Raw genomic sequence first — 27,714 nt, 5'->3', positions numbered from 1 at the left:
AGGCCACAGAAGGGCCAGGGCTGCCGGGGCGGCTCTCGGGCAGGACGTCCCCACGAGGGCTTGGCCACCAACCGGCTCCCCGGTGGCCACGGTGGCTGCGCCAAGCCGGCACGGAGACATCGGGACGCACGAGCGGGATGGCAGCCGAACGCACGCGAGCCTGCAAACGCACATTAACTATTTCTCTCCTTGGATAAAACACTCCTAAGAATTTTTGGCATGCTACGCTGGCGCGGCTGCTCGTCTCTTGAAGGCTGCTGCATCCATTTTATAAAGTCCTTCAGGTTCAGGAAGGCAGGCTGCAAAAACTTACGATTAGCAAGGATATTTGATCACCACCCTCTGCTTTAAAAATCTTCTAATAGCTTTTCACAGAGGCTCAGGCCCTGAAGGGCCTGTAAATCCATTCCTGCAATAAACATCAGAGAAGATGAGGGAAAACACTGGCACTTCTGGATGGGATTTTTTCTTTTAAATGAGTTGCACAAAAACAGCTCCTTTCGTTTTCCAAAGGACTGTTCATAACTTTATGGAGTTTTATGGCAGAAAGGACCATCCAAATTGATGTCTTCCTCCAGCTGCCACCGAGCGCCGGCAAGAGGGAAGCGCTCGGCCTTGGAGGACACTGGATGCGACGCCTGGGGCAACATTTTCCAAGGGGAAAGGGAAATCTCTACAGGCACCCAATAAAATAAATAAGGAAGACAGAGGTCCCGTGCAATGCAGCACCCGGCGCAGGTGGATACGGGAAGGTGGGGACGTACGACTGATTCCTCTTCCACCTGCAGCAGTCTAAATCCAGCCTAATTCCCCGACTACAATAGGGTTACGGCTCATTTACATCCGTGCGGGTCAGATGACCCGCAGATCTTGTCCCCTTCATCAGTTTAAGCTACAGGATCCGACTAACACAAAACCCAACGGAATTCCTTAGAGCGAAGCCCAAGCACCCCTGGAAAAGCACAAACACCTCCGTGATTTCTCCGAGCTTCCCATGGACACAACACATCCCTAACGCTCGCTTCCCAAGGACGGAGCCGGGCTCCGGAGCAGGGAAGGAGCAGTGCCCGGGGAGCAGCGCTCGCCTCCCCGTCCTCGCTAACCGGGGGGTCACCGGGACGTGGCGGGTGACAAACGGGAGCGTTAATGCGGCGGGGAAGGGACGGGCGCCACGGGGGGAAGAGGGACGCGGAGCACTGCGGCCGTCCTCGGGGTGACCGAAGGGCCACAGCGACGCGCGGGGGACAGCAAGGCCGCCCCGGAGCGCTGCGAAGGGGCAGCGCGGAGGGAGCCGCGGGGGAAGAGGGCAGGGGACAGGCGTGAAGGGGGGACACGCGTGGGGGGCTGTGGGGCCCGTGGGGCCGGGAGGTTGGGCCGGGAGCCGGGGGGGGCTCCGGCGGGGCCCGGGGGTCGCGGGCGGGCGGGCCGGGCCTGCTCGGCCGCGCGGGGCCTGCGGCGGCGCCGGGCTCACCTCGCTCGTGCTGGCCGAGGAGGCGGCGCTGGGGGTCGGCGAGCGCTGCAGCGTGACCAGCGCCATGGCGGCAACGGCGGCTCCTCCGCCGCGGCGAGCGCCGCTCCGCGCAGCCTCCGCGCCCGGCCCGGCCCGGCACGGCACGGCACGGCCCGGGGAGGAGCCGGGGGCGGCCCGGGGGCGGCGACGCTCCCGCCCCCGCCGGAGGCCGCGGGGAGGCCCCGCCGCGGGGAAGGAGCCGCCCGGGGCCGGCCGCGCTCGGCCCTGTCCCGCGCCTGGCCCTGTCCCGGCCTCTCGCCCCCCTCTTTGCCCAGGAGTTTCAGGCTCTTCCTCGCGGCCCCGGCAAAGCCCTGGGGGTGCGAGCGGGTCCCGCGCTGCCCGGAGCCGCCTCCGCGCGGAGGGGAAGAGCGGCCGGGCGAAACGCGGCCCTTCGGGGCGGAGAGGCGGCCTCAGCGCCAGAAACGGAGCCCTGAAACCCTCCGGGGTGGCCGCGCGGCGCCAAAAACGAGCCCCAAGCACCGTGACTGCCCCTGGGTGCAGCGAGCGGGAAGCCACGGCCCCCTGCCCGGTCCCGGCCGCTCTGTCCCCGTGGGGAGCAGCCACCCCATTTCCCGTGGGGATCGGCGGCTCCGGGCGGCCTCCTTGGCCCAGACTTTGACCCCATCCCGGGCGCTGGCTGCGATCCCTGTGCCCGGGGCACTTAGACTTTGGACCGCGGTGCATCTGGGGCAGTAAACAGGCTGCATCGAGAGCCGTCCCCGCAAGCTGCCGGGGACTGCGCGGCTCCCACGGGGGCATTTTTATTTATTGCCCCACCGGAGACCCGCAGCAACAGGCAGCCCCTCGGCTGCTGGCGTCACCCGCGGGGCAGAGCTCCGTGCGCGCGCAGCCGCGCCATGCGCGTCGCCGTCGTGGGCGCCGGCGTGGCGGGGCTCTCCACGGCGCTGTGCATCCACGAGCAGTACAGCGCGCTGCTGCCCGCGCTCCAGCTCGCCGTCTACGCCGACCGCTTCACGCCGCGCACCACCAGCGACGGCGCCGCGGGGCTCTGGCAGCCCTACGTGCACCGCGGCGGCGGCCCGCAGGAGACGTGAGTGCGGCCGGGGCGTGCGGAGGAACCCCCGGATCGCCGGGTTCGCGACGAGCCCCCGCGCGCGCCGGGCTGCTCCGTGGGGCCGGTGGGACGCGGGCGGGCGGCCCCGCAGTGCAGCCCTCGTTGTCTTGTAGGCTATGGAACAAGGAGACCTTCGACTACCTGCTGGGCCGCGTGGGCTCGCCGGAGGCCGAGGAAATGGGGCTGTTCCTGGTTTCTGGCTACAACCTGTTCAAAGAGCCCGTCCCGGTAAGGAGCGGACCGGCGACGGGGATGAGCAGGGCTCCAGCTCGTATCGCGTGCGAAACCTCCGGCTAATCCCAATGGCTTGTCTGGAGAACAAATCACCTGGAGCTCCGTGTTTCCCGGTTTTCTCAATGAAATGTGTGTGAAAAGGGAGGGCTGAGCCCTCCGCGGGCTGCTGCTGGCTGCAGAAGGCCTGTGGCTTGGTGCAGTGGGAGCTCTGGCCCTCGTCTGCTTGGATGAGGCAGCAAAGACACCCATGCAGCAGACGCCCATGCAGCAAAGACACCCATGCAGCAAAGACACCCATGCAGCAAAGACGCCTGTGTGTCGCTCTCCCATCGCTCCTTTCTCGTGTTCCTGTGTCTTCACTGCAGTGGTTAAATTGTTAATGAGATCCAAACTTCTTGCCCTTTTGCAGGACCCCTCTTGGAAGGACATAGTCCTGGGCTTCAGGAAGCTGACCCCGCAAGAGCTGGAGCTCTTCCCTGGCTACAGGTACTTGCAGCGCCGTTCCCGGGCGGCGCAGGAGGGAGCGGGCGCTGCCGGCCGCGCCGCGGGGCCGCGGGGGCTCCCGGAGCCGCTCGCAGCTCTCCGGGTGCTCTCCTGCAGCTACGGCTGGTTCCACACGGCGCTGATGCTGGAGGGCCGGCGCTACCTGCCATGGCTCACCAAGAGGTGAGGAAGAACCACCGCCTCCTCCTACCCGATTTTTCTGCCCCAGAAATATGGGGGACAGGCATGAGTTTTCATCCTCCCCATCAGGCTCCCTCCAGGTGAAGCTGGTGGGTGACAGGGGGTTGTGTTGAGCATGGAAGGAGGGGAACTGGGAGCAGAGCTCGGGTAGCGACACCAGGGGTTAATTTGGGCGATGCGGTGGCTTTTACCTGCTTTCCTTTTACCAGTGACCTTGTCCCTCCAGGTTAATGCAGAGAGGAGTGCAGTTCTTCCATAAGAAGATCGACTCTTTCCAGGAGGTGAGCGGGTTTCCGCAGCGTCCCGGGGAGGCGCCGCGGCCGCCGGCGCTCGCTCCGTGTCCGTCTCTCCGCAGGTGTTTGCCCAGGGCGCCGACGTGGTGATCAACTGCAGCGGGGTGCGCGCGGGGGCCCTGCAGCCCGACCCGGCGCTGCAGCCCGGCCGCGGGCAGGTCATCAAGGTGAGGCGGGATGAGGCCGGAGCCGCCGGGAGCTCCGAACGGCGCCCGCGGCCGGGACCGCCTCGTGTTTCGGGCCCGATCCCCAGCAAAAAGCAGTCGTGTAAAATCCACTGCCCGCCGGCCTCGGGGCGGCAAACCGGCCTCGCGCCCCGGCTCCGCTCAGGAGCCGCCGTGATCCCCAGACTTCGGCTGTTTTCCCTCTTGGAAGGGAGGCCAGAGACTTAACAATATTGATAACAACATGTAGAAAACCTCGCCTGGTGCTTTGTGACTCTGCCTCCCCCGTCCCCCAGGTCCGGGCTCCGTGGGTGAAGCATTTCATCATAACTCACCATCCCGAGACGGGAATCTACAACTCACCGTACATCATTCCGGGGTAAGATCTGCTCCGCTTTGGCAACCAGGAGGGGTTTTAAGTGCTGCATTTCTGGCACTTCCTATGGCACCAACATTTCAGGATGAGGCAATCGGCCATTATGCAATTAGCAAGTTGGGATCCCCCCAGCTCCGGAGGGGAGTATCCCAAGGGACTTGGGCTCCCAGCCGCAGGGAAATCTGCCCTGTGGCTTTAGCCAACCCAGGGGCTCCCGGGGTTGTCACGTTCCCCGGGGCCGAGCAGCAACGCGAAGCCGCGTCGCGAGGGTCCCCGTGTCCCCGCTGCAGGAGCGAGGTGACCGTGCTGGGAGGCGTGAACCAGCTGGGGAACTGGAGCGAGGAGAACAGCGCCCAGGACCACAGAGCCATCTGGGAGAGCTGCTGCCGGCTGCTGCCTGCCCTCCAGGTGGGTCCTGCCGCCGCGGGCACCGCCGGCCACGGCGCAGGCTCCCGCAAAGCGCCCTGGCTCGTGCTCAGGAACGCGCTAGCGCCGGTGCACGCGCGGCGAGAAGGGGGTTTGCAGCGCGGAGCGGCTTCGGGGCGCTGCCGCGCGGCGCTGACGGGCTCCGCGTTGCAGAAAGCGCCGATCGTGCAGGAGTGGAGCGGCCTGAGACCGCTGCGGCCCAGCGTGCGCCTGGAGAGGGAGGCCGTCGAGCAGGGGCCCGCGCGCGCCGAGGTACCGGCTCTGGAGCCAAAGCTGGTTCTTCCCAGCCTCCCGGAGCTCCGTGCTGGGAAAGGCAGCTGGAAAACGGGGAGTTTGGGGTGACTGGGGCTCTCCCGGTGCCGATCCCCTCTCCGCTCCCGCAGGTGATCCACAACTACGGGCACGGCGGCTTCGGCATCACCATCCACTGGGGCTGCGCCATGGCCGCGGCCCGGCTCTTCGGGAGCATCCTGCGGGAGAGGCGGCTGCTGGACCCGCCGCGCTCCCGTCTCTGAGCCGCCCGCGCCCCTTCGGTAGCCACAGCCTAGAAATCGTAGGAGAAAAGCACAAAGGAATCACACGCGGCTGCCGGGCCCTGCCGGCAGCGCCGGTGCCGGTCGGTGCCGTTTCGCTCCCAGGGCAGCTCTTGCTGGTAGTCAGCGACGTTCCCTCCACCCCGGCCTCACACGGCTCGTGCAGAGGAGGAGTTTCAAACACGGACTAACGCTCTCATGGCCAGGGATCCGGCTGCGGTTCCTGGGGAGGGAGCTGGAAGCCGCCTGCGTCCCCCCGGCTGCCCAGGCTCCCGGCACCTAATGGGATTTGCCAGCTCCCCCCAGGAGCTGGAAGCTCCTTAGCAGGACAGAGCCCTGGGGAAGGCAGCACAGGCCCCAAAGCAGCTGCTTGGGCTGCGGCGGCTCCTCCGCGGTTGACGCCGGGGCCGCAGCGCCTGCCTGGTGTATCCGTCTGGCGGAGGCGGCCGCGCGGCTCCCTACAACGGGCTTCCGAGCGGTGCCTTTAGCAACACGAGGAGGACGCTCGGGCCCCTGCGTTTGCCAAGTTCTAAATATAGCGGAGGACACGTGCGGAATAGCTGTCGTCGCCTCCGAAACTCCCACCCGCACGTCGGCTTCCCAGCCGTGCGGCCCGGAGCGGCGCCGGAGCCGGGCTGTGCTGCTCGCGGCGTCGCTGCGGCTCCAGCGCCTGCTCCCGATCCCAAAAGGAAGAGGTGGTGCCCGGTTGGGAAGCCCGAGTCTGCGGCCGCCTGCCCAAGGTGGGAGTTGGGAAACGGGGCTGCCTGGCCCCGCGGCTCCCCTGACCCTGCAGCCACCTCCCAAGCCCCAGAGGATGGGGAAAAACAGGACAACGGCTGGAAAGAGCTCAGTAGTGATTAACATTGAACCCAACGGTCCGTGATAGCACCGCAGCAGAAGCCGCTCAGTGAAACGGCCCCCGCTCGACTCCCCTCGTTCTGCGTCGAGGTGCCCAGGCCGGCGCTGTCCGTCCGCCCCGAGCCGAGGCCGCTTCCCCCACAGGCTCATGGAGCAGCCCAGGGAGCAACACGGAGCATGGCCGCAGATCCCGTCCTGGAAAACAGACCTAGAAAAGATTGGGGGGGAATTTTACTTGCATTCCGATTTTGCTTATTTTGTTAAACACAGTTTAATAGAGGCGCACAATAAAAGCTGCATTCTAATACCTTGGCACGGTGCTTTCTTTTCCTAAGCATTGTGCATTGCAGGAAGAGGGCGGTTGATGTCCTGAGTGCACCAGTGAAGCTGGAACGCTGCAGCGTGAGGCCGGGCACCCGCGAGCAGCGGGTTGGGACCTTGACCCTGCGTCCAGTCGGGCGCTGAGGTCGGAGCCCGGCCTTGGAGGAGAGTTATTTTATACCCTTGGCAGCAGGGGACACAGGAGTCCCAGGGACCCAAGAGGGTGGTGAACGCTAAATGATGCACCATGATCCAAGGCCTTCCGCAGCGCCCGTTCCCGGGAATAGGGAGCTCCGGATCCGCTGTGCAAGGGCCAGCCGAGGCCTCGGAGCAGGAGCCAGGGGGCCCTCGGGCCAGCAGGGCAAAACCTGGGCCCTCAGTGCCCCTCTGCAGCAGCCTCCAGGACAAGGGCACTTTTACTGTAAAAACTATTCATTTATTCAACATAAAATATCTAGTGCGGAATTAAACTATCCAATGTTGCGTCAGGAACATAAGAACAAAAGGAGTATTTTACAACAAGCTTCATATACACAAAGTCTTTAAACATTAAAATGTACCCAGCTTAGAAACTGTACATTCAAACACGAGGAAACATTCAGCGTTCTTCCAGCAAGCAGGTAGGAATACGGAATCATCCCGTCAAAGCGCACGTGGAGAATTACTGTTCCCACAACAGCTTGGCACATTAATGTATTGGACAGTTAACAAGTCTCTGAATCACACAGTTCTGTTGGCTCTCAATTTTAATTCAAAATTACCTCTCTTTAGTGTTTTAAGTGAAGCTACTGTAGTAATTCCTTCATCAGTGAAAAATACTCAGTGTAAAACAATCTTTGGAAGCTGATGATATACACAACGGTGTTGCCATATTAATAAAATAGGACTTGGGAGTATTTCTAGGCTCTTGCCATCAGGCAAGTGTTCTTCAGCTTTTCAGTGAACGCTCCAAAACCTCCTTCCATTCCTGATCATTTCCAGGACTTGCCAAACCCGACCGTGGGCTCTGCCTCTCAAGCAGCCCCGGGGGCTCCTAGGGATTTTGGGAATGCGGAATCAGCTGCCGAGGGCTCCTTGCCGCCCTCCTCAACTCGGCAGATCCAAAGCCCATGGATGTCATTGGAAAACTCGGACTCCAGGGAGCTTTGGATCATCCTTTAGGCATCGCTGTCTTTACATCAAAAGCCCAGAATATGAAGCTGTCTCAGCAGGACCGAGCTTGGCATTCATAGCGTTATATATATATTTAAATGCAGAATTCATATAAAGTGAAAGGCAAAAATGCCTTCCATTTTCTCTTTTAATACTGTAAATGTCACAGGTTAAAACCAAATTACTCAACAGGATGAAAAGATTTTGCATTACATAAAATATTTCCCAGGTAGATATCTATTTGAAGTATACATACGTGCTAATTTATTAGATATATCTACCTCAGCTGAAACTCTGAATGCAGACTTTGAAGGCCATTGCAATGCAGTCCTTTAAAACTGTTGAATAAAAATGAAAAATAAATTTAAAAGGGAGCAATATGAGCTGGACACTGGAAAAGCAGAATTTGGATGGCAGGTGCTTGGTAACAGACACACGCAGCAGCGGGGCTGTGAAGTGCAGGGGGTTCCTGCACTCGATTTTCCCCCTCTCCCGGCCTTCCTGGAGCTTCCGCACACGGGGCAGAGCCCAGAGGCAACAAAACCAGCCCAGGGCTGCAGCGTCACCAGCCACCCGGAGCTGGGATCCCCTGTGGAGCCCTGTTACACTTCCATATTCCGTGAAAACGAAATATTTGCCCATTTCAGCTGCTTCTGCAGTCACCAGCATAAGGCAGCAGACACACAAACAATTCCAGTGCCTTGTCAAAACATAATTTTCCCTCAGAAGGTACCCATGTGCACAACATTAACAATCTCTTTGGCCTTTTTTGTTAGTCTGAGGTTCCTCGGGCTCTTTAAGGAACCATCCACTTGTCCCTTTCCTTCCCAACACCTTGGATAACACATTCCATACTGCACTACAGTGTCACAAATCCCGAGTGAAAGTTGAACCCTGACTGTGCTCATTAGTTGTGCACAAACATGGACTATGGACTCAGTGACCTACTCCAGCCCCAGAGAAAGGGACCTGCTTCCCAGCATACCTTAAATATTTTACAGTGCAAAGTTTGTTGCACTCTTCCCTATGTTTAGGTGAGACAACTGACCACACGTATTACTGAAAGTGTATTGCTTCCCTCAGCTTGGTGATTAGCATTTAGTCCATCTCACTTGCATTTGGTTGTGTTCCATAGTTCGGATTCCTGAAAATAAACCGAGACACATGGTTGAGGAACGTCTCCGTTTCCTCCCCGCGTGTCCACAGACTCTGCAACCCGACAGCTCCCTGCCAAGCAAGAAGTCCACACACACACACGGAGCGTTATCCTCACCTGAACTCCGCTACCTCTGCCAGCAAGAGCAGAGGTACCAAAGCTCCTCCAGGTGTGGAGGAGCAACGATGCTCATTGAGGGTGATCGTGGTGCGGCTCTTCCCGGGATTCCTGTTTGTTTATGGCGCGATCCCAGGCACATTCCCATGTTGCCAGCTTGGCCTCGCAGTCACTATGATCTGCAGCTACTGGAGAGTCCTCCCCGCTGCCGGTCGGAGAGACGCGAAGGCGGCTCCATCCGAACGCCACGAGCAGCCGCTCAGATGGAGCCCGGTTTGTGCCAGGAGTCGTGGCTGCACCACTGCAGAACACACGTAGGGGACAGAGCAGACACATCTGGACCCACGCGGAGAACCACGGCGTGCATCTCCACGCACAGAGCGCGGGGCGGCCCAAGCGATCCTCACCAAGCGACACGGGAGCGCTCCGTGTTTCTGGCAACGTTAGAGAAGTCAAACTCTGCTCCAAACCACTAGCATTTACACTTCTTACACAGCATTCCATCCTTGCAGCAAATACCACTCTTCTGATGCAAACTACCTGCCTTGGATGGGAGAAACATTCAGAAAACAGGCTCCAAGCAATCTCTTTTACAGTGCCTTAGTTCCCAAGGAACAGAGCTCGTAAGCAAGGGAACTATAAAGCGGTGGTTGTTGCTGTTATCACATTTCCTTGTGGTGCTAAAAAGTGCAAGGCAGGTATCTAATTCATAAAATCTATCCTGTAGTGTATGGAATCCACCATGTTCAATGCCAGGTACACAATGATATTAATCTTTTGCTTTTAGGCATCAAGAGTGCATTATTTTAATTACAGCTTATACTGAGTTGCATTCAGTTAGCTATTTGCTTGACACGGGACATTTTAAGCCGAATAGCTGACCATGCAAGCACAACAGACTTAAAAACCCTTCCTGCTAAACTTGAAATGATATCTGGATCAAACGCCTCAATACAGAAATATATTTTTTTTTTATGAGCGTGAGCAAAGAGCAGTCGAAACACAACTTGCTTCGGTTCGACCCCAAGTTCCTGCAGTTTGGGACATGGCAGTGACAGTGACGGTGTGATCCGCTTCCCATGGCCCAGGGCTTGGTGTTCTGGGAAACATCCTGCTGCATCGGCCGTTCTTCCCGCAGGGCTTCACGTCCCGTCATTCCTGCGAGCCGGAGTCCGACCTGGTGACCCCGGGGGAATGAGATCCTCTCCCGACCATCTCCTGGCCCCATTCCCTGTGGCTGGACTCCTGCAGGCCCCGGCCTTTGGTTTCGATGGGCAGGAAGCAGGAGGCCACGGCTGCCAGCAGGCAGCACCCGCTGTAAACCGCCAGCGTCAGGTACACAGAAGATTCCAGCATCACCTGCGGAAGGAGAACGGCAGGGAATGCCAAAGAGGGCCCTTGAGTCCGTCACAGGGAAAAGAACAAAAATACCCCCACAAATACTAACGTACTGGCAGAAATTTGAGCTACCCTATTGGAAAAAAATGGCTAACATCCATTGCTGTGTACTTTTTTCCTCCTCAAAGATTACACATAGCTTTAAACACTAATAAAATATCCTAGACAACAGGTGCCATTGATGCTGTTGCCCTTATGTGTTAGACAAGGCTTAAGGAAGCAGTTCAGGAGTCCTGGAAGGAGCCCGTGTCTGGATTAGGCATTTCTGGATCCTTCTCCATGAGTCTCTTCCTAAAGAGTTAGGCAAGAGCAATTTTCTGTCAATGCAGCAAGACCTTCCTTAACCTGAATTGTGCTCTCTCCTCTGCCTAAGGTCTTTCTTCCTAAATTCAATTTTCCTTTGCATTGTTTTTCACAATATCCTTTCCTACCACCCACATTTTTGACTGATTTATAAGATGTAAGCCTTCTATCTGGCTCTTCCTGCCCACCCTTAAGGTTTTTAGCCCCCAGGATCTGTTACCTTCCATCACCTTCCTGCACCAACAGTCTCCAGAGGAGAGGAATTTTTACCTGTGCAATGAACGGGGTTATGAGGGCTCCCACTCTGGCCATGCCACTGCAAGACCCCAGGCCCAAAGCACGAGTGGCTGTTGGATAAACCTGCAAACAAAACATCAGCCCATTAATCCTAAGGAAAAACCTTCTCCTCTGCCCTCCAACCTCCTAAATGAACGGATATCACTGAGTGGTACTACCAAAAGCTCTACTAGACAATTACAATGAGGCCAGAGCTTACATCCAGGGTTAGGTCCATTGTGAAGACACCATAAAAATGACTTTCCAACCATGTTCTCACACCCCTTAAATATTCTCATTACAAGAACAACCTCCTTACCTCTGGAGTGTAAACATAAGCAGCCTGGAATCCTCCTGAAATAAAAGCTCTCGCAATGAAGAGCAGCACAGTAAGAACATTTCTGTGAGAATAAAAAGGAGAGCAGTGTTTGGTATTTTTTTCTGGACCTTTAATATGGCAACGATGCCAAACAACCTGTATTCCCACAAACACATCAGTTTTCCAGGTATACTCACCCTAACTGACAGTAGCCCACTGAAATAAACAGCATATACCTAAGATAAGAGTGGTGCTAGTAGAAAACAGCTTTACATTAGAAAGCCTCTCTTATTTCCCCCCCCCCCCCAAGTTGTTCTTTATTCAAAATTATAGAATAGAGAAGATTTCTGCTCCCCTGTTTCTTTAGTTTCCTTACAGCTCTGGTGACAGAACCTAACAGCATCCTCTATTCTTTGTTTCCAGTAGAACATGACCAGCTGCTGGTTTTTCAAATCACCACTTTCAGTCTTCCTGCCACAAGCAAGGGGGAAGATGGATCAATCAACAGCAGTTGTTAATTGTCTTTGACTTACCTTCCAACACAGAGGAACAGCAGAAGGCTGCAAAATGAGAAGACCAGAAAGGACAGGGCCATGGTTTTCTTGCGGCCTATCCGATCGATAATCCACAGCGTTACTAACACACCTATGGAAGGAGACAAATTAATTTCTGGGAATCAAGCCATCCATGGATTAAAACTTCAATTGCTACCCTTCCTCTGAAGGCCTGACATGTTGCTTGGATAGAAGCTGTAGGCAGATGGGCTGCTATAGCTCCACAAGACAACTACCCGTGGTTTTATCTGTAAGGATCACATGGGCAGTGAAAAGAGCTACAGCTGCTGCTTGTTGGGGCTCAACAAATGTATTGGGATCCACCTACCAGGCAGCCCAAGCAAGAAGCCCTAAAGCTGCAGGAAAAACACTGGCATTAGGAGAGAAGAGAGCACATTTTATTGCCTGTACTGGTGTCCACTGCGATCATCCTGAGCTGCTGGCAATGAAGCACAGGTGCCTCTTATTGCCACTTACCTGGGAACTCTGACAGGGTTGTCCAGAGCAGATCAGTGTAATCCTCCTCTGTCAGATACTCACAGGTCAGGCTGCACTTTGCTTTAACTGCTTTCCTTTTACTGGAAACTGTAAGAGAGAAAAAAAAATAAATAAACATATTTTGAATAATGTCTGCTCTGCTTACCTTCCTCTGCTCCTGCTGTGCTTTTGTTAGTTTGCTGCTGCAACTGACAGAACAGATGTACTGAAAAGACACTGCTGCACAGCAGGTATGTTCCACCTCAGTGACAGGGCTGCAGCTGAACACTTTAAAAAGGGTCTTATTTGTGGCAGGACCAGCAAAACCATCCTTATCAGAATGAAAACTTTAATTTTCTTGTCATCTGTATAAGTTTAGCTGTTTTTCAGTCCAGGTCTATAAAGACAGTGAGCGGAATTACCATTTATAAATCAGTTTCCCAGCCTTATCTCTTTTCTCAGCAGGGATTCACATCTTGGGAAGCTAGTAGCTCGACAGCAGCAGCAGTTATCTCTATTTCAGAACTGATTAGGCCTGTTGAATTTGGAAACTTACATTTATTCAATTACCCTTTCCTCAAGAAAGAACAATACACTTTCTAGGAGATTTCCTTTGAAGGTTGCCTTGCTGTTTCACAATTTGGATTCAGAGACACTGCAGGACCTTTCTGCATTGGGCAGGAAACAAGGAACAATGAATGAATAATGTTTATAATAAGCAACCTTTTAAATGGATGTCTTCAGATTTGCCCTGGCAGTCACAGTCTTTTCCAAACTATCAGCAGAGAGTGATCCAATAAAAGACATCCCATCACTTAAGAGGGCATATTTAGAAAGAAGAGATGGATTAGTACTCACTGCTGCAGACATCCCCAGCTTGGAAGAACTCTGTAGTTAATAGCACTAACCCATAATATGAAAAAGCATTGGAAAACCTGCAAGGAAGAAAATGAGAGAGGAAATTCTCAGCTGATCAAACCTATCATAAATAACATGGATTAAAACTGAACCCACTGTCTTAGGAAATGCTACCTCAAAGCTATTTCCTATCAGCATTTAGAAAATGAAAAGGCAATTGGACTTAAAACATTAGTGATTAGGTGGTTTAATAAATTACAAATCAATACTTTTTTCTTTTTTCTTTTTTTTTTTTTTTTGAAGAGAAGGAGGAGGAAGTTACTGTATTAGAGTGATACTGTAAAGCAGCTCCATTAAAAGCCATTTAGAACTGTGCTGGCAATGAGCCATTTATATCTTTTCTTACCATATAAACCAGAGTAACAATGTGGTCCATCTAAAATGGGGTGTAAAAAGGTCCCTCATTTTCCCTCGGTCCTCCTGTTGGAAAAAAAGTGAAATCAGATCAGGGCATGGACTTGTCCTCATCAGGCTTGCATGGGATAAAACAAAATACAGGGCAACCTACTCCTTCACAAGGAGGGTGAGAATGTGTCAAAATGGGGTTTTGACGAACTAGATGGTTTAAGTACATATGATAATCTATCCATTTTATTATTGGTTGAAACATTAAACTTGATGTTGATTTCTTTATAAATATGTACATATATATGAATGCAGAAACGTTTCCATTATATCCCACATTATTAATATGTCTGTTACCTGTACATACCTGTCTAGAAATAATTAATTTTCCCAAAGGCATTGGAGCTCCATTTTCTGTTGCTATCCGTTTTAAAGTGGCAATAGCTTTTTCTTGATTTCCAGATAACACGTCATACCTGGCGCTTTCCGGCAGCCACTACGAGTGGAAGCAGATGAGATGCAGAGCGATGTCAAAAGCACAGCAATAAACAAGCTGGGGCCTTTCCTTGTGGGCTTACAGAGGGTAATCTCATTGACTCCAGCAGACACTCGAGAAAGGATTGCACAACCAATCCTAATTGATTTACAGAACTGTCCTTCTGCCAACTGTCAAAATTATGTTTTAAGAAACTGCAACTTTCACCATAAAGGTGGAACTCCAGTTCAAAATCTTCCCCTTCTCTTTTCTCATTTTTATTCCTGAGGGGTTTGGCTAGCCTTTTTTTTTTTTCATATTCGTGAAATTATACCTTCTCAGGGGGAATGCAAAATATTTAGGGCAGATAAAATGTGCATTTTTAAACTCTTTTCAAAAGCAAGCAAGTTAACATGTGTATAACTGTTTGGAGGTATTCCTGAAAAACAATGACAGTGGCTAGGGAACAGTAAGAACAGCTGAACACCTCGGTAGAGAAATGGTTGTACATTCATCTCCAAAGAATACCTACAAAACATAGGACAGCAAAGAGCAAAAGTGGGAGGGCAGAGAGAATGAGAAGCCATCGCCAGCCAAGAGTGGGCATCACCAACACTGCTAGGAGGACTTCAAACACAGTCCCAAGGGCCCAGAACACCTGCCAAAGAGAAAAGAAACAGTCACAAATGGGAGTAAGACTGCAGGGCTGCATGAGTCACTGCAGCACGGAGCTGGAAGGAGAAAAGGCAAAGCTATAAATGACTCCTTCTTTGTGGCATTTCAAAACGTGTTCTCCAGGGACAGACAGAGAGAGGAACACCAGAGATATTTCAAATATATCTCTGGCATATGTGTTAAAGGCACCACTGTGTGCAAACAGAAAGCCAGACACTTTAGAAAGGTTTGTTCTCACGCGGCAGGAGCTCCGTTTTGAAAACCTAGTGTCGACTGTCTCTAAACACTCATGTTTAACTGTAAGGAGCTTCTCATAAGGAATAGACCCATCACAGGGTTTTCTTAAGCAAAATGACCATTAAAATCTGTCTATGGCTGCAATTCCCAGGTATTGTGGCAAGATTTGGATAAGCAAGATCTGCTTGTAGTTGGGTGTGAGATTTCTACAGCCAGTGGGATTGAATGGATGTAACCAAAGCAGATTTTGGCCCTCTAGGGACCAGTACACACAACTACAATGCTCACCTCTATTAATAAAATGCATTTTGCTCTGGCTTTCATTGGAAGGAATTCAGCATATAAGGTTACCCTATAAAGAGTAAAGATTGAGAAAAATGTCATGTTAGTACACTGAAAGATGTTCAGACATTTGTTCTGCTTTTTACTAAAATTGCCAAACCCAGAGTAGCAACACAAAACCCTTCCTAGTCCTCCCAGCCAGCACGACTGGATGCAGGTTCAGACTCCCCTTTCTACATCAGAACATCCCCTTTAGTTCTTCATTGCAATGGAGGAGAGAATTTGCTCCCTCCTTGTGACTTCATCACCTCACACAACATTATATTAAATCAGTGATTAAGAGGAGAATGAAGTAGAATCACATGCCATGAATTCCTTATACACTGCAGCAGAAAAAAGCACAGGGCAATGAATGCTGCATAGAACTGGGTTTTGTTTGTTTTTAAGAGAATGCTCCTATCTTTGCAAGTATGGATGTTCGTACTGTAAATATTCCTATTCAGTGTTACATAAGATCTCACAGAAGATTCCCACTGGAGGCAAACAAGCAGCTTCCCAGGTGCAGCTCCTACGTGGGCAAATAAAGGGATATCTGCTGTAGTTAGTTAATCTGTTATTGTTAGGTACATCTTTTTTAACAGCATCTTTCATAATATCACTGGGGCTCTGTGCAACAGCACTGCAATGTGCTTGCAGCACGAGGCTTTACCAGCTTTGACACCTTGTTGTTCTGCTTCACTCCAGTCGTGCTCACTTGGAATTGCATGCCAGAAACTGCCTCATCACCAGTCAGTGTAAAACAGACTGAGGACTCCCCTATTTTACATATGCTTTGTTCTTTCATGCAGCTCCTAAAGCGGGGCAGGAAAGCAATAAGAGAAAATTAATAATTTTGTGATGCTCCATCTGAGCTCTGGATCTTTTATCTGGATTACTGGGAATGGCAACAGAAAAGACAGGATATTGCTTTGATTTGTGAAGAAGTCTAGAAGTCATCAATCAAAGTCAGGCTCTGATTACTCTGAAATAGCACCTCCATGGGGCAAAATGTCAAATATTAATAAGAATAAAAGACTACATGGAGAGACAAAAATCTCCTTTTCCATTTATAATTAAAGGCTTGGGGTAGAGCTATTTATTGCAACTGGAAAATTTATAGATCCTCCTCTTCAGCAAATGCAATAATGCAGTGATAGAAGAATAACCTGATGCTCCATTTGCGTTAGGGATGTGTCTGAGCCACCAAGATAGTCTCAAGAGTTCCAGGCTTGAGCTCTTTGGTTTTGGAATTCCAGTTCATAAGTGAACACTCAAGCTCTGATTTAACAATAATGCAAAGTTTTACAAAGTGCCAGGAGTCCTGGCTCTGCTGTACCTCTGACAGCTGGTATTCAGGTCATCATCTACCCTGCAGCAAGTCCATAGCATCCCTTGCTAACTCTCCTGATCAACAGAGATTTGAATTCTCTCACTGGTTCAAAGTCTTCTCAGAGTTTAATAAACTAGTTCCAAAATATTTAGTGAAAAATAGGTACAGGGGCATCTCTAAGTAGAGGGACATCTTCCATTTGACACAAGGATTTATTGAAAATGAGACAAAAAGGTGAAAAAGAGAAAGTTTGGACTTGTGAATATTTACTTACGACTGAGGCACTCCTCCAATGCCAAAGCCCACCAGGCCCCTCAGCACCAAGATCCAGCTGTACACGGGGGCAAAGCCACTGAGGATCCCATAGTAGAGCGTCCATAACACACTGATCTTCAGCCCCTGTGTTTGACAAACAAGCAGAGGGAAAGGAAAGTCTCTACGGTATGGCAAATTCACCACACACAAACTAGAGTTTCAAACCAGAAAGTACAGAAAATCCTCTAGGATGCTATTTCTGTGAGCCCAACAGTTTCCCAAGGAATGTTGGAAGTGGCAGTGGAGGTCCCAGAACAACTATGTGACGTAGCAGTGGGTGATGCACGTGGGTGCCCCTGCACACAGTGTATCCGCGTGGGGACACAGCCCACGCAAGGGACTGGCTGCATCGCACCCAGACTCTCAGAGACTTTTACAACAAAACCGCTTCACTTCGTAATACAACCAAGCCATTGCTTATTTTAGCCTTGATTTTTCTCACTTTTGATTTTCTGCTACTTCTCCCAAACTTCTGTCTTTTTGTTTCACAAAGCATCAATTCTGGGTCTGCTCAACTCTACTTTGTGCATGTGGACTGTGGCATTTGCGAATATCATGCACTGAAACATGCACAGTGCAGTAATCCTGGAATCTACTTCAGTAAGACTCGGAGACTTACTGTTTTTCTCCCATATTGATCTGAAATGTTTCCCCAGAGAGTAGAACTGGACATCATTCCCACAAACACCACCTATGAAACACCAGAAAAAACCTTCCCCTTAACAAGACGACAAGATAAATTTTCTACAGGACAGCAAAGAGACACAACTTCACAATGAAAATAGGAAATTTAAGCATTAGCAATACAACAAAATGTTCAGATGTTTTATGTCCATTCCTTTGCAGTAGAGACTAGCAAAGATAATAATTCATATAATGGGATTTTCCCAAAGTCACTCAGCCTATCTTCACTTCTATTAACTTGCAAGGGAGTTTGCTATTGCTCAGGCAGGAGAATGAGTTTTAGTGGAGCTTTCAAACAAACATCCCTCAACATTTTCCAGTGATGGCCCCATTTTCAATTGTTGCTTTGCTTCAGCTGAGTCAGGAACCCAAACACAACATAAATATACTGAATGCCTGCTGGGCTACTTGTCATCATGTCACCCTTACCTAAGTTCTCAGTTGTTAACGTGGGAGCTGTTGAATTAGACCAGGGCTGAATATTTTCAGACTTTTGACAAATGGAAAGAAAATTAATTACTAAAATGACTGAATGACTTGCGAGAAGAATTTGCTGCTAAATGGAAATCTTGTCTTGTTTTCTTTCTTTCTTTCTTTCTTTTTCCTGAAGGGTTTTAATATCCCACAAAAAGTGTTTTCATCTGCTTCACAGCAAGGCCCCATGAAGAGTTTCATTAGCATTACTGAGGGGACAGACAATCGTGCTATGGAGACAGGAAAAAGTGCCAGGGCTGGAGATAGGAAGCAACGAGGCACCCCTCAAGTCGTCCTTGCAATTAAAAGACCCATTCAGTGAAAAGCCAGTTTGAATGTGCACTCTGGTGTTATGCACATTGTGAGGCTTATCCTGCAAGGTGCTAAGGCCCCCAGCTTCACTGAGCCTCCTCGTGATTAAATGCTGATCTGTGCTGCTTAAGGTTTTTGCAGGACAGGGCCATTCTAGTGCTGATGCAGCGTGTCTCAGCCAGCTCACCCCCAGGCTCCTATTGTCAGTCTCACCAGATGTTTGTCTGTGATCTGAATAGAGATAAAATTAGATCTTACAACCTTAGGAAAATATGAAAAAAAGACTGAGGTGTCAAAGACAACACATGTCCTCTACAGCAGTGACACCAAAAGGTCTGGTTTATTCTGCAGACGGATGGAGGAGAGAAATCCTGCCTAGTGAAATTAATGGCAAGAAGCCCCCATATGTTTCCCCTATCAGTGCATTAAAAGCATAGGAAATCAGTCTGAGAAAGAGCTGCAAATTCAAGCAGTAAGTGGGGTAGGAAACAGTGTCTGTTTGTCAAATTATTGTTTGAATGATCACCTTTCTCTTACATACTTCAACTCTTTCTTTCTGACTTTGGTCACAAAAAACAAGGTTGTGCTGAGCTGAAACAGCGAACAGGACTCACCTTCAAATGGGCTAGCTGCATTCAGGTATGGGGAAGGACATAATTTGTCAGTGATTCAAATCTACTGAGCATTTTGACCAATTAACATAATAATACAACTGGCATCACAAACTACAGGAAAAAGAAATGTTTTATGCGTTGAAGTACCTGCCACACAACAGCACCATATACTGAGGGAAGGTTCCCAAAACTCTTGTTCTTGTCTCTAAAGGCACAGCAGGCTCCAGCACCACAGCACTGTTCCTACCAGGAGTATTATAAGAGCTCTGCTTGCAAAGGTCATTGGACCATCTACCTCAAAAAGCAATTGCCTACTCTCTCTCATGGCTCCCAATCTGCCTACATGAGAGGGAGCTTAAATGCAGTGAAAGAGAAACATTTTCAAAACACATGGCCAAAATTTATCAATCATTTTTTTCACTGATCAAATGGATCGAATTTTGAGTCTGGGTCAATTTCCTGGAAATTACATGAAAGGTGGAGCCTGAAACTTGGAAAATCTCCTAAGTTCTCCCTTAGTTTCATTTCTTCAAGACTTTTAAAAAAGGCTCCTATATTATTTTGAGCCAAAGGCGATCTGCAAAGGCCGTGAAGAGATTTAACCTTGGAATATAAAGCATAATTTCTGAATAGCAATGAGTGGAAAAACCTTACAGAACACAGGAGCTGCCAGTTATTTTTCCTACCGATGTGAGCAATGCAACCTGCCAGCTTGGTAATCGCCACTCACAATGAAGCTGAGGAGCTAGGATACTTAGAATCATCATTTCCATAGCATCTGCCATCTAGAAGGGTAAAAAAGAAACAAAAATAAACAACTGCCTGAAAATTAGATTGACATAATTTTGAAATTACCCTTGTTACACGCCAGACACTCTTATCCCAAAATATACTTCAGCAGACACAGCATTTAATGCTTTAGAAATAATCCAAAAGAGAAAACAAAGTCCATTTTCTTTTCCTGATACCAAGGCTAAAACTAGAAGTAACAGGTATATTGCCTAACATAGAAAGCAGAGAACTTAACCAATGTGATCAATGTGGTAAAATGAGCTTATGAAAAACAAGATCTGCTCCTGTAGGAGTAGCCTAATACCCCTTCCATTTGAAACAGAAATCTCTATATAGAATTGAGAATCCCTTTTTTTTTTCAGAAAATTTACAAGAATTTCAGAGAAACCAGTTATTCATTACCCCCACAAAGCAACTTTGAGTCCAGCTGTCATTTTAGGATTTCAAGTAAAAATCCTGTAAATTGGTCTATTTGAGGACTTTTTATCTGCAGAGAATGGCTACATTATTTGAAATCATTGGGATTCCCTAACTGATGATCATGGAATTGAGTTTGACAACAATTACTTGCCCATGCTAATCCAGTAATAACAGAGAGTTTCCACTGGAACTTTCCAAATCCAATGGCTTCCACCGCATCTTCCACCATAAAAGTATCTAGAAAGAAAACAATTCTAGTGCAAAAGTGTATTCCTTTCCTAGTAAAAGACATACCTTGAGACACTATTTGCTATGAATGCATTTACTTATTAAGTGGGTAACCTACTTAGATGTAAAATAAATAACTGGCATATCTACTCAGCTTTTATATACTTCCTACTCAGGCAAATCTCCTTGTTTTTTAAAAATTGTGCTAAAGACAAAATAATTCTAAATATGGAAATCCAAATGCAAAATGAAAAATTCAACAAAAGGACATGTTTATTCATCTTACCAAATTTTATTATGGCTTGACTAAGACAAAAATATCTGATATCTTTTAAATTGGTGCTGTCTTCAGGGCAGCCAGCACTTCCCTCCTAATCAGAAGGCAAAGCCTGGATGCTCATTCCTTCTCTCCCTCCTGTCCTCTAGGCAAGTGGGAGACAGGAACACTGCAGAGGCTCCATGTGCTCAGCCTTGAAGGTGAATCACGTGTAACTGCTCCAGGAAACTTGGCAATGTTTTAGAAGCACTGATTGGATCTGAAGGAACCTAAACCTCCTATGTGAAAGAGGTGATGACAACTGGATACACAACTCCTTAAAAGTGTCTGGTCCTGATAACATCAGAACAAGCACAGAAAGCAACCCGCAGAGGACAATGCAGGTAAATCGTGCTTTTCCGGTATAACATAATATGCCTGTGTTAGAGATTCTTTCTTTGATCTTCCCAGATCTTTTACTTCTCCAAAGCCAATGTATTCCGCTTGGCTGATACATGACTGGGATGAAGAGACCACATGTTTTTCTTTAGGGCAAAACCAGAACCAGCAGAACCCTGCTCACCGTCAGTTGGGTTGGCAAACTCCTTCGGCACCGCAGCTCCATCCTCGAGCTCGACAGCCTCTAGTTCTGTGCGAACACCTTCAATCTGCACTTCGTGTTCTCCGGAAATCGCATCCTCGTCCGACCTTGAACTCTCCCCAGTGCGGCGAAACTTGACCACCCTACGAACACAGAAACAACGTTTAATACAGTGCTGTGTCCCTTCCAGGGACATATTTTCTTCTGAAACCAGATTGATGTCAAATAGTGAGGTTCCTCTCTGCAGCCCACTCTATTTCACATTCAGAAGAATGCTTCTGCAGGGACCTTTTGGTTGCTACTGGCTTTGGCCACACTGGCAGGTCCATTGCTACATGGTGTGTGCAAGCAGGATGTCATCCATACGTATTCCTCAAATAGTCTCTATGGAGCCATCGCTGTGGTAACCATACCCTTCTGCAGAGCTTAAAAACACACATGCAAACACAAAAACGAATTAAAACAAACAAATATTAATCAAGCTACAAGCAAAACAGATTTGTTTTCTGTCAGGTTCTGGTACATGAGCTCTTGGAAGCAAAAGTGCTGGACATGGGAAGTCTCTCTTTCAAATGCAGCACCTACTGGAAATCAAATGATTTCTTAAAATACTGGTATTTAATTAATTACATAATGTTAAAGACTCCAGTTCAGTTTAAAACATTCAGAGAGAAAAGCAATCATATTCATACTCGCAGAAGCATCAGCAACATCAAAGAAAAAACTTAGTCAATTTAGTGAATTATCTTATGAATCTTATTTCATTAAGTAATGTTTAACTACCTGCCAAATTTTAGGAGTTTTGCTTCTCCTAGGACACAAATCACTTATATGAAAAGAGTGTAAAAATTAAATTTGGGTTCTTCCGACAAGGACAAAGCATCTGGAATTCAGTGACACAGCTATGTCTAAATCACAGCAAATGGCTGGGCACACACAAAATGATTCACGTTGAAGACCACATCATTTCATCATATTTTTCTAACTTACATGTTCTTACAACTTTTTCTGTTAGCAGGAACACTTACCTGTAAAACAAAACACACATTCACACCTGCATATGCTCTTCCCTGGTCTTGTCCAGGTGCAAGAAGTGAACTACCTTGATACTTATGTGCTGCTTTAAAGACAAGCAATAGGTGATGGCTGAACGGGCTCCAGTGCTCCTCTCCCAGAGAGGATCCTGAACTTCCAAAGAAATGCTGAACTCCCAGCACCTTCCCAGCAGCAGGACATAGTTACACCAGCCATTATCTTAATTCTTGGTAACAATCTGGCAAGTTGGGGTGAATTACTACATTATGTTACCGCTTCTCGTTTTGGCTGGGTCTTTAGCCATTCCATACTGACGTACTTCCAGGAACGTGGAGCGAGGAGATGCCGGGTGCCAGGCTCTGAGCAGTAAAACCTGCTCTGTGCAGTGGAGGTGGCTCCTGCAAGGGACGTGCTCAGGAGCCCCCTCTGCTTCGGGGGCAGCAGGGCAAGATCACCCCTGCTCCTGAGCTCAGGAGGGAACAGGATCATTTTAGCACAGGTGATTATCCCAGCGCCATAAAGGCTGCCTGGGAATTCCCACATTCACAGAAGGAAAACCACCCGGGACAGGTGGGTTTTCAGCAGGAAAGCGGGTGACAACATTTCTTCACACTGGCCCAAAAGAAAAGGCTGCTCCGCTCCCCTGCTCTCCCCCTCTACAATTAATTGATAGAGGGAGCAGGTAGAGGCAGATGAAAACAGCAGAGCAATGCGGTGGATGAAGGGGAAAATATTCCAAGCACATCTGCAATAAATACTGCCAGCATGCTGAGGAAAACCACATGCTCCTTTTTTTTTTTTTTTTTTACACAGAAGTATGTATTTTTTTAATTTCCAGAGAGTTCACAATTGCAAGGAACTATAACTAGTGTGTTTAGATAAAAAGAAAAGAATTTGACACTTATTTTAGGATTTTTTTTTTTGGATAAACTGTTCTTCAGCTAGTGAATGCAAAACTAAAAACTATGGCTGGGAGAAACATTGTAATTACCTGCCATCTTGATGTTTAGCTTTTCTGTATTGTTTCTAGGGGAAACCAGTTAAGGTTGGACATTTTATTTATGTAAGATTATTTGATAAACAGATCCCATTGGGTTAAAATTGCTTTTGGAAATAATTGTTCCATGCAGGCCTATAAATATTAACACCACCCAACAGAATGCAGATACATATAAGAGAAGTAAAATAAACACGGAATAACTGTGCTAGCTCAGGATTTATCGTTTATGATGTATCTTTTGATGTATATTTTTGACTGGTTGTGCAGCACGGGCTCCGAGACCTCCATCCAGAGGGATGCCTACCACTACCATTACTCGCATCATTACTTATCCTTCACTTTTCTTTTGCAATGTAGTCAAAAAAAATTACATTCCCTGCTTTGCACTGCACAAGGAATTGCACAATGAAGGTTCAAAAACTTGTAGATCAAATAACGAATACCAGATCGAAATTATGATTTTTCTTATTTTTGCAGTAGAGATTAAATGTGCCTCCATACCTTCACATAACAAATAGAAGGCATTATCTGCTCTACCATTCATATGGTGACAAGCACACATTACGCCAAAAGGCAATTGCAAATGTAGAGCTAACCCCGGGGTATCTCTGTGCAGGAAGCTTGGGCACCGAAGTCCACCACAGAGCAATATCCTACACATGCCTGAATGCAGTTATAAATACCTGAATGCAGTTATACATACCTGAATGCAGTTGTATATACCTCAGTGCAGTTATATATGACTGCACGTAGCTCTCAGTGATCTCCACACATTTTCACAGTGCTTTCCTAACCTAGCTCTGCTGATGTCTTCTTGGCTTGGCCAGGGCTTGGAGAGAAGATCAACATTCATCCTTCAACATTTAATTTATGGGTGGCCAAACAAAGATTTTGACACAGAACAACAACATTTAACGTAACAGATTCCTCAAGCTTCCATCACTTCATCTGCAGGCTCTGTAATAACAGTGCAACTTTTTCACCTTGGCAACCGATAATTTCTTGGACTTCAGTGAGGCAGTTTTTACAGAAATAGATTCAATTAGTCTTGCTCCTGCCTCTTCTGAAGCTAAATATTTTCCTTTCAGCACAAAGGCTAGCAGAGGGCATTTGGACCTGCAGTTTAATCCTTTGGTGTAAGGGTCAGCACCGCAATGTCCATTTGGCAATGTCCAAAGCTCCTATAAATGGGTTTTGGCCCAATGAGAAATTAGAGGTGGAAGGAATATCTTGGTCATCCCTGAGTTGTCCACAAACAGGGCAGCCCTGGCCCGGCCAGGCCTTGCCTTCAGCTCAGGCTTTGCCTGTGGCAGAACCACATCCGTGACGTCCCTGAGCACGTCCCACCAAGGGAATTGCACACACTAATGATATCTTGGCAGCATCCCGGAGAAGTAAAGAAATGAAAGAGCGGGCAGCTTGTGAGGATGTCAGTTATCCTTAGGATAACTGCTGTGCAGCCTTTTGAGATGTTCCTGGATGGTTTTTCACTTTTCAGGTACGCAGAGCTCCTCAAGATCTGTATGGCCTTGCGCTGCATCACTAACATCCCGACCCGCAGCAGGACATGGAAGGCCTTTCCCCGGCCTTTACGTCTTGGCAGACAGAGCCCCACGTTTTCGTTTCCAAAGACAACGTCTGGATGTCCTAAACCCCAGCACACACAACAAAATCCCAGGCCTTGGAGAGCAACACGAAGCCACTCTGACTGCAGCGGATCTGGGATTTATCCCACATGCTGGTTTGGGATATGTGGGGGTTCCTTCATTCAGTACAAGAAAAGACAAAACAAAGAAAGTCCTCGAAGAAAGAAATTCCTAATTAGCTCCATTCAGAAACTCATTTTTAAACTCTTTTTTTTTTCTGATTTTTTTTTAACCTCAGCACAACTACCTTGCTTGCAATTTTGTTTTGCTGACCCTGCAGGACAAACTCAAGCAATTATTATTTTTTTTATTATTGCTTTAGAATTGTGAATGAAGATGTAATCTTATACAACCTACAAAATACATGCTCTCAGCAAGCAAACACTGAAATTCATATGCCCATGGGATGCTACTTTATTACAAAGGCAATTAATACGAAAGTACCACTCATATATTATTTACAAAAGATTTACAAGCACCTGGTTTATCTATATGTGAAGCAAACTTTTGCATTTGTATATTTTCTTAAGAAGGAAGTATAGACACCTTCTCCCCAGATGTCAGGGAGTCTAAAGTAGCAGATACTCCCTGGGATTATGACTGAGAATCATTCATACAATCTATGCTGCTAACTACTCAGTGTCCTTTTAAACCACAAGCAAAATAAACACAAAATAATAAGAATTTTTCTGTCCGCAAAGAACCTCATCATGAAACCCCTGTATTATTGTTTCACATTTGCGAATAAATGTTTAAATAGACTTTTAAGAACTGACCGTTTGGGAGGAAATGACTCTGGATGCTGTACAAAGCACACTGAAGGTCTAAAAAGGTCTAAAAATTGCAAACACTCCAATGGCAATCTGAGCAGGGAGCTACCTGTCCCCACTACTCCTCATGGGGAATTCAAAAAAAAAAAAAAAAGTTTTTCACTTAAGGATCTATGAAACAAATTAATGCAAATGCAGAAATGACAAGATGGTCTGTACTATTCCATATCTGCAAAAAGCTTCACAGATGAGATATTTCAAACCTGCATTTGTTTTCAAGATCTCACACTAGTGAGTAAGTCAAATGACACCTACATTGAAAGGTACTTTAGAGTATTTTTTGTGTGCTTTATTTAAAAAGAAATGAAAAAATGACTGGGGGAAAATGGTCTAATGAAAATATGCATCCTTCCTTTTACTGCCATCAGGACTAATTATTTAAAATGTCTGGAGTTCATGTCCATTTTCCCAACTTATTAGAAGCATTATGGAATTGTTTGCTCTGTCATTGGCATGAGCTTATTAATATTTAAAATCAACTTTAAGTATTTATTCCTTGCCTTGCAGAGGCAATAGCTTGAAAATATGAACGTATTTTAAACCACACGATAAGGGAGGGCTAGGAGAAACGCACTTATTTTTAAAGGAAACCTTTTGCATTCATGAATGTCGGTGCTAAGGGCAGCAATGCTTTTTCACGTTTTTGTAAGCTCTAGGAATCCCATCCCACCAGCGAGGAGTTTCTCATACATAACAGCATCTTCCCTGTGCAGCAATGTCTGCTTCTTCAAAACATACAGCTAGCAAACACTAACGCGTGCGCTGCAAAGACCCCTCTGCAATAAAGGCTGCGAGGTGCCATCCGTGCCCGGCATGAAGCAGACGGCCAAGGAAGATGCCTCCCTGGCACCGCGTTATTTACAGATGCAATCCACCTTGCAAACGCAATAGTAGTGTTTCCTCTCACAAAACATTTTGCCCCTTCCAGGGTTTTATTCTGCCCCTTCTTATTTCTCCCCGCGGTTGAGTTCATGCAAAAAGAAGCAGCAAGTGAATTTACATAGTAAATAAATCCCTCGATGCCCCTAGGATGCTTGGGCATCTGCACAAGGAAAATGGCCTGCTTCCTGGGGCCTAGAACGCTTCCCATAAATAATTCCTTAAGAATCACCGGGATTCCAAGCATCCCCGCAGCCCGTTCAGAAGCAGCCCTGCGCATCCCCTCCCGGCGCTACTTACGGCAGCTGTCTGAGCTGGAATAAATCATCCTCCATTGCCGGGCTGTGCCTGGGGGAGCTGCGCTCATCGCTCTCGCATGGCGGGGTCGGCTGGACAGCTCCGGCGGCCGCCCCGGCGCTCCCGATCCGCACGGCTCCGCACGGCTCGCCCGGCAGCTCCCTCCCCTTCCTGTCCCTGCTCCGGGGATGCTCGGCGGGGCAGGGATGCAGCCCCTCGGATCCGGCGGGGAGCCGCTAAGGAAGGAGCGCCGGCCCTTCGGGAGGCTGCGGCCACGGGAACGGGGATCACCGTACGGATGCACCCATGGAGCGAGCGGCGCGGAGGAATCGGAGAGGCATCCGCTCCCCGGAAAGCAGCAAGGGCTCCTTGGGAGACATAAACACCAGCCAAAGGAGCTGCAGAGCCCCTTATTTTGGCAGAAGATTACACGGGATTACAGAGGATGCTTTAGGATCGCGGGGCAAGTTCCTCTCTTGGAGCAATGTCTCCAAGTCTGCACGCCCCAGACTACAACGAAATTATTTGGTAAAACATCTTCATTTTATTACCCAAGAAAATACACTGTCACTCAGGCACCCTGTCAGCCTTCTCCCTCAGTTGCACAGAATAACCCATTTCAGTGTATGCCTGCATTTCCAGAAGAATCCTTTGCAGAGAAAGGCCCAACGGGGGAAATTAATTGGGAAAATAAGCCAGCTAGATGACCAGGTAACTTTTGCCAAGATAGATTTGACAAAGAAATGGCCTGAAAACAACAAGATGAAGTGAAATGAAGACAGGCGAAAAGTGCTGCAGTGGAGA

General features: G+C 48.6%; 3 protein-coding genes across 4 annotated transcripts in view; 1 reads left to right on the top strand and 2 right to left on the bottom strand.

Moving 5' to 3' along the window:
• SSH1 (slingshot protein phosphatase 1) overlaps window positions 1-2,369 on the bottom strand; it is a 28,650-nt gene extending 26,281 nt beyond the window's left edge. Inside the window, exons 1-2 of the mRNA XM_088525137.1 lie at window positions 2,332-2,369; window positions 1,472-1,585 (exon numbers count right to left, since the gene is read on the bottom strand). Coding sequence (XP_088381263.1) covers window positions 1,472-1,585; window positions 2,332-2,369 — 152 coding nt within the window. The remainder of the gene's footprint in view (window positions 1-1,471; window positions 1,586-2,331) is intronic.
• Window positions 2,368-5,284, top strand: DAO (D-amino acid oxidase). Its single transcript, XM_088525070.1, has 10 exons — window positions 2,368-2,561; window positions 2,699-2,813; window positions 3,229-3,305; window positions 3,420-3,485; window positions 3,730-3,784; window positions 3,859-3,963; window positions 4,257-4,339; window positions 4,627-4,748; window positions 4,920-5,014; window positions 5,146-5,284. The coding sequence occupies exons 1-10, from the start codon at window positions 2,368-2,370 to the stop codon at window positions 5,275-5,277; spliced, it is 1,044 nt and encodes a 347-aa protein (XP_088381196.1). The 3' UTR covers window positions 5,278-5,284.
• Window positions 5,285-10,026: 4,742 nt separating this feature from the next.
• Window positions 10,027-27,048, bottom strand: SVOP (SV2 related protein). Of its 2 annotated transcripts, XM_088525068.1 has the most exons (16): window positions 26,914-27,048; window positions 21,206-21,366; window positions 20,290-20,375; window positions 19,613-19,711; window positions 17,462-17,533; window positions 16,802-16,926; window positions 15,165-15,228; window positions 14,497-14,622; window positions 13,857-13,985; window positions 13,491-13,564; window positions 13,085-13,161; window positions 12,227-12,334; window positions 11,729-11,840; window positions 11,196-11,277; window positions 10,871-10,960; window positions 10,027-10,258 (listed from the first exon to the last, which is right to left on the bottom strand). In XM_088525068.1, exons 1-16 carry the CDS (start codon window positions 26,946-26,948, stop codon window positions 10,052-10,054), a joined length of 1,647 nt encoding a protein of 548 aa, XP_088381194.1. In that variant the 5' UTR covers window positions 26,949-27,048; the 3' UTR covers window positions 10,027-10,051. The 2 variants fall into 2 exon arrangements, with proteins under 2 accessions (XP_088381194.1, XP_088381195.1); XM_088525069.1 differs by lacking the exon at window positions 11,196-11,277 and having other exon boundaries at window positions 10,141-10,258.
• Between the last annotated feature and the right edge of the window lie 666 nt (window positions 27,049-27,714).

The sequence above is a fragment of the Tinamus guttatus genome, unplaced genomic scaffold (genome assembly GCF_059628265.1).
Source record: "Tinamus guttatus ecotype Peru unplaced genomic scaffold, ASM5962826v1 Tinamus_guttatus_pri_ptg000223l, whole genome shotgun sequence".
Taxonomy (NCBI): domain Eukaryota; kingdom Metazoa; phylum Chordata; class Aves; order Tinamiformes; family Tinamidae; genus Tinamus; species Tinamus guttatus.
This window is presented reverse-complemented; position numbering and strand designations above follow the sequence as displayed.

Coding starts and splice junctions, on each gene's coding strand:
- DAO (XM_088525070.1), top strand. CDS start 2,368: ATGCGCGTCGCCGTCGTGGGCGCCGGCGTGGCGGGGCTCTCCACGGCG. Junction 2,562..2,698: donor GGCGGCGGCCCGCAGGAGAC/GTGAGTGCGGCC, acceptor GTTGTCTTGTAG/GCTATGGAACAAGGAGACCT. Junction 3,306..3,419: donor GAGCTCTTCCCTGGCTACAG/GTACTTGCAGCG, acceptor GCTCTCCTGCAG/CTACGGCTGGTTCCACACGG.
- SVOP (XM_088525068.1), bottom strand. CDS start 26,948: ATGGAGGATGATTTATTCCAGCTCAGACAGCTGCC. Junction 15,229..16,801: donor ATTGGAGGAGTGCCTCAGTC/GTAAGTAAATAT, acceptor TACTCTTTATAG/GGTAACCTTATATGCTGAAT. Junction 11,278..11,728: donor CTGTTCCTCTGTGTTGGAAG/GTAAGTCAAAGA, acceptor TTATTCTCACAG/AAATGTTCTTACTGTGCTGC.